Source organism: Dasypus novemcinctus, chromosome 12 (assembly GCF_030445035.2).
Source record: "Dasypus novemcinctus isolate mDasNov1 chromosome 12, mDasNov1.1.hap2, whole genome shotgun sequence".
Taxonomy (NCBI): domain Eukaryota; kingdom Metazoa; phylum Chordata; class Mammalia; order Cingulata; family Dasypodidae; genus Dasypus; species Dasypus novemcinctus.
The window spans coordinates 17,847,833-17,853,985 of record NC_080684.1 but is presented as its reverse complement, the minus strand read 5'-3'; the positions used below and the strand labels follow the sequence as shown (position 1 = coordinate 17,853,985).

Here is a 6,153-nt window from a genome sequence, read left to right as displayed (position 1 = left end):
TCACAAGAATTGAAGCAATTACCTGCTTAATTCACACAGATTTTTCCAAAACAAATACGTTCAAATTCTTGAAGAGTGGCCTCAATTTCTTTTATTGTTTTTTTAATTCTTGTTTTTGTCTTAGGGTTTGCTAGTGTAGATAGATACAACAGACATTTTTTCCCCAAATCGATTTGAACAATGTAGTGATAGAGGTGATCTTAAAATTGATATTTTTCAGCTTGTTGTTCACCTTCAGAACTAAAGTAGAGTTAATTTGAGCCATCTATGCTATGTATTAACCACTAAGTAGAAGTGAGATGTAAAATGAAACTAAGAAGCTCTTGAAGGAAACAAAGTTGTGTAAATATTTAATATTAACATTGGGAAATGTGTAGAAAAGACAATGGCAGGTGACTGCATCTCCAGATTTAAAATTGTTGGTGAGACTTTGAGCAACACTCATATCAGAATCTGTGGTCTCAGGAAAAAGATCAATATTACAGGGGAGGCTAAAAGTCCAAAGGACTGGTCAGACAGTGTTTGAAATTACCATGCTAGGCATGAGAGTTCTTGAAAAGGTACAATCTGAGTGTAGAGCCCCATTTCAGGGTTCAAGCAAGGCATGAGTAAAAAGCATAAGAAGAGAATTTAACCCTGGATTCTAAGGAGGGGTGAGAAACTCTAAAAGACAAAAGTATTTATATAACAGTAAAATTTCTTTGTATACAAAGATGTCTTCCTCTCAAATGCATAACATAGTCTGACAAACAGCAGACAATCTCCAAATATTTGTTTTCTGTAAAAATGGGCTTTTGGAGAGATAATATGAGAATTACCAAATACAAAGGGGGATTATGAATGGGATGAATGAATTACAAAATGAATGAATGGATGATTGAATAGAAGGACGGATTGATGGGCATGGTTGTAGATTTAAGTTGTGTTTTTTCTAGTAAACTCAAAAATTGGCCAGGGAGTATGGGAAGACTCAGGTGCAAGGATCTGGTAGATAACGGTACATCAGGGAAGTCCACTGTCTAACCTTCCATTGCTACAACAATCTGATGCTCCCTACACAAACACATAAAACACACACACAAGATATCTTTTCCTTTACTTTCCACTTCATAGTGTGAGTCTTTACTGAGCTTTAGGATCTGGAATCTTTCACCAAAAAATATTAGCTGTAGAGTCTGTACTCTTCATTTCACTATTTTTTGCAGTTAAGATTTACTCATTGGAATTCTATTATATGCAATTCCCTTGAATGGATATAGTGTCCTGGATACAAAATACTGCACAATACAACTACTGATCACAAGAAAAAAAACACACATACTACACCAACTATGGTAGCAATAGTGGGTCATGTGACTCATGTGATGGCGTACTAGGATGAAAGTTGCTTCCTGTGACCAGATGAATTAGATCATAATGTGGAGAAAAAAATAGCAATTTCTTATGAAGTATTTAAGTAGTGAGATAGAAAGCCATTATAGAGAAGGCATGGTCTTTGCCATCAGAGACATGAGAGTTGAAATGATGGTGTTAATTACTTAGAAATATATGCAAACATTTTGTTTCATTATTTGAAAAGTCTCAAGATGATGATTTGCCCCCGTTTTTTCTGAGGATTAAACACTATGGTTTAGGTGTGCTTAACACTTATCAGGCACTCAGTAAACAATAGGTTTCCTATCGCTACATATCATGGTGAGTTCAGAGAGAGAAGTGTTCAAGTAAGATCTCAGAAAGAAATTGTGTTTTCAGTGTGAGCCAAAATGTAAATGAGACCTGTGTTGAAAGAGAGGGCATTCCAAGCTATGCAGATGCTTGAGAAAAGGCAGAGAGAGTGAGAGATGCCCATGGGGTGATCAGAGGCAAGTACTCTAGTCTGCCTTCAGCATTAGGCTCTCTGTAGGGTAGTAGGTAGACTACCATGAAAATCATAGATAACAGATGGTAAAGGATTTCGAGGAAAAAAACACGGTCAGAAGATTCTTTACAGTATTATGACCTCTTGTCCCAGAAACATTCACAGTGGAATCAAATTTTGACTGTCCAAATTTTCAATTTGGTCAAGTTACTGATACTCAATTTTCTACCCACCAAAATAGATTATGCAAATTCCTCCTTTATTCCTTCTTAACCATCCTCCAAATACATTTAAAAAAACCACACACACACGAAGAAACATATGCATACTTGCAAACAAAAATGCTAAGGCCTTTATATTTCAGGCATGTCTAAATTATGAAATAGAAAATGTATGTGAAAGTGCCCTGTGAAAAACCTAAGGAAGATCACTAATACCATCACACAGTTATGCACGCTGGGTAGATTTTAGCTGGAGTAAAAGACTGAGTGATTGCAGAAAAAAAAAGTTTTGGAAGATCCTGCTAGGAAGTCCACTAGAATCTACAAAGTATAAGGAATATTGTTGACCGCAGTTTCAATGGCAGGAAAGAAACTAATTGAGTTATGGTACAGATTGGGAAATTTTGTTAATTCTCTCAGCAATCTTTGATATAGATTATAACCAATAGTATGATGTCTCAAATTTAAGAACTGAAGCAGCAAATTGCACATAAAGAAAGAATTCAAAAGAATCAGTGAAGGCATATATAAAGTTAATGGGATGGCAGCCTATGCAATGAGTGTGGACAATAGAGGTTGCAGGGCTGTACTTATTTTATTTCTAGAGAGCAGCATTTCTAAATGGCCTTGGGGAACCACAGTACCATCGGCAATTTCGTCCTCCTTGGACTGTCTGCTGACCCTAAGATCCAGGCTCTGCTCTTTGTGCTCTTTCTGGGAATTTACATCCTGACCCTGATGGGGAACCTGTGGATGCTGCTGGTCATCAGGACAGATCCTCAGCTCCACACACCCATGTACTTCTTCCTGAGTCACCTCTCCTTCCTGGATTTTTGCTTCTCTTCTGCCACAGTGCCAAAGCTGCTGGAGAATCTCCTCTCTCAGAGGAAAACCATCTCTGTTGGAGGCTGCCTGGCGCAGGTCTTCTTTGTGTTTCAGTTTGGGGGCACAGAAGCCTGCCTGCTCTCAGTGATGGCCTATGACCGCTATGTTGCCATCTGCCACCCTCTACACTATGGACAGATGATGAGCAACCAGCTCTGTAAGGGGCTGGTGTGGGGGTCGTGGGGCTTGGGATTTCTGGATGCATTCATCAATGCCCTTCTTGCTATCAACTTGGACTTCTGTGAAGACGATTCCATCCCCCACTTCAGCTGTGAGCTGCCCTCACTCTTCCCTCTGTCCTGTTCAAGTATCACCACTAATTTTATTGTCCTGCTCTGCTCCAGTGTCCTACATGCACTTGGAACCTGCTTACTGATCATTGTCTCTTATGCTTGCATTGTCTCTACCATCCTGAGCATCACCTCCTCCTCAGGTAGAGGCAAGGCCTTCTCCACATGCTCCTCCCACCTCACTGCAGTGCTCCTGTATTATGGCTCAGCTTTCCTGCGCTATCTTATGCCAACCTCGGGATCACCATTGGAGTTGATCTTCTCTGTACAATACAGTGTGGTTATGCCCTTAGTGAATCCACTCATCTATAGTCTAAAAAATAATGAAGTGAAAGCAGCTGTGAGAAGGACCTTGAAAAAATTAACTAACCACACACAGGAAGTGATGTGTAAATAATTTACTACAGCAATTTACCTGATGAGTGGACAACAGGAGAGTTTCCTGTTATTCCCTGATACTGGATTCAGAAACTTAACTAAAAAATTCACAGTGCTATGTGGAGGTGATATCAAGAATTATGATTCTGATTCATTTTTGTTTATAGACAAAGCAAAGTATCAAACAACAATATTAATCCAATCCTTTTCCATGGATTATTGTGTCATAATCATCTTGATTCATTTTTCTGTGAATTTCAATGAGCAACATGGAATAAAATCACCAAGTGTCTAAAACATCAGAGTAGGGAACATAGAGCTAGCTGGTTGGTCTTAAGTTTAGAAAAGAGGGTTGTGAGGGAGTTGCAATATTAGGTAAGTGAAGTGTGTGGAACAGAGAGTCCTTGGCCCAGAACTGCACCCAAGGGAGGTAGGACAACCCAGAAAAGAGGGATGTATAAGGGATTCCCAGGAATTGAGCTTGTACCATCCTTAGAAAGTAAATTTAAAGAAACATCAGTGCTATGATTTCATTACATAGACAATTTGGCAAAAGAATATTTTGGTCTTTGAGCAGGATGTTAGGATGTAAGAGGAGAAAACACAGTTTGGGGAGGAAAAGAGCATGTTTTAGTGAACAGCAAAAGAGTCAGAAAGGGAAAAACAGGAATTACAAGTTGAGACCAGCTGAGCAGTGCAGAACATCAGGTTGCCTTAAGTGAGGGGTGTGCCTGATCCAGGCACTAACCCAGGAACTTAACGTCAGGCTGCAGTGAATGACAAATTTTCCCCAAAACTCCACTTTAAGGCAAAAGATTTAAGAATTGAGGATGAAAGGGATGTGGGAGGGGGCCTAAAATATGGGGAGCTCAGCGAGTTCTCAGCTAAGTGTCTAACAGGCAGGATTGGTGGCCCTCTCCTTCCCTCTCTTTGCCCCCCCACTTCATGTTGTCCTCTTTCTCACCCAGGCACACACTAGCCCCAAAATGCCTTCTGTAGAACGCCTATACCTCTACTTCCCTGAATATTCTGAAGTTTATTGATCACCCAATTACAAAGTATAAGAGGTAATGTTTTAAAAAGTAATTTTTCCTTAATGTTCATTCTTATTGGCATGTTTATTTATACTCTACTGCTGTAAATTTTTTTAAATTTCTTATGAATAAAAATAATTTATGCCTACAAGTTCATTTTTGGTCTGAAGATACATTTAGCCTTTTCAGAAAAAAAATACGTTTTTCACCTTTTGGTTCAAAAGTAATTTCCTCTAGGATGTCACAGTTCAACAATTATTTATATGGTATGCTTTACATATTCTCTAATAAAATGTTTCAAATCTTTTTCCTTTTTAAAAATATTCTCATATTTGCTTAATTTTTTAATCAAACTGGCACCAACTCAATGTACATTGTTTATACTCAGGGTTTACCATATCCAGAGCAGAGTGTAAGAACACAATGGATACCCACACATTTAAAAATCAAATCATCTAATTTTTCAACCTAATTGTAACACAGAGAAACTTGTAAAACATATTAATACACATATTTTGAAATAAATATTAATTAGAATTTGAAATTATAAATACTAACAACTTTTACAGGAAACTAATAAAATATTAATTTCATGGAGTAAAGAATATTAATTTAATGCCTGTCCTTACCCTAAAGAAAATTAATTTGGCTGCATGTCCTTACCCTTTATTTTCCTATACATAGTGTTTTATTTTATTTATTTTTTTAATTAAAAAAAATTTATAGAAACTTTAGGTTATATAAATGTTACATTGAATATTTAGGGGATTCCCCCATATCCCACTGCCCACTCCCCATTCTTCCTCAACGTCTTTCTTTAGTGTGGTACATTTGTAACAATTGGTGAACCCACATTGAAGTATTGCTACTAACCGTGGTAAGCAGTTTTCATTATGGTTTACACTTGGCACCACACAATTTTATAGGTTTTGGCATAAAGTATAATGGCCTGTATCTGTTATTTCAATGCCCCGCAGAGCAATTCCAATGTCCCCAAAGTGCCCTATGTTACACCTATTCTTCCCTGTCCCTTCCCTCAGAACCAATGGTGATCACTGCCTTTACGTCAATCTTACAAGTTCTTCCATTACTAGAATAATAAGTCTACTTTAGTCCATAGTTTCATTCCCCCTTTATGTTCATTCATTCCTAAAACTTGAGAATTTCGGGATGGTGATGCCTATTTTGCTTCCAATTTAGAGGGGTCTTAGATTTCATGAAGCAGATGGGTGGAAGTTTCTTCCTTGAAGTTGTAGATGCTCTTTGTTTTTTGGGATGGGCGTTGTCCACCATCCTTTTGTTAGTTGTCCTGGGTTAGTACAATGAACTCGAGTATAGATGCTGCCTGCACCTTGGCTGAGATTCAGGCTCAAATGGCTTATGAACATCGCAAAGATTTAATGTCCTGGATGACGAGTTCCTAGAGTTTTCTGCCCTGTCTGTAGTGTCCACACAGTTTTTAATGTGTCTCATCTCATTGGGATGAA

At 38.1% G+C, this 6,153-nt stretch overlaps 1 protein-coding gene across 1 annotated transcript; it reads left to right on the top strand.

The window, feature by feature from the left end:
* Positions 1–2,700: 2,700 nt before the first annotated feature.
* Positions 2,701–3,651, top strand: LOC101425604 (olfactory receptor 8S1-like). The gene has a single exon (XM_004453755.2). The coding sequence runs from the start codon at positions 2,701–2,703 to the stop codon at positions 3,649–3,651; it is 951 nt and encodes a 316-aa protein (XP_004453812.2).
* Positions 3,652–6,153: the final 2,502 nt, after the last annotated feature.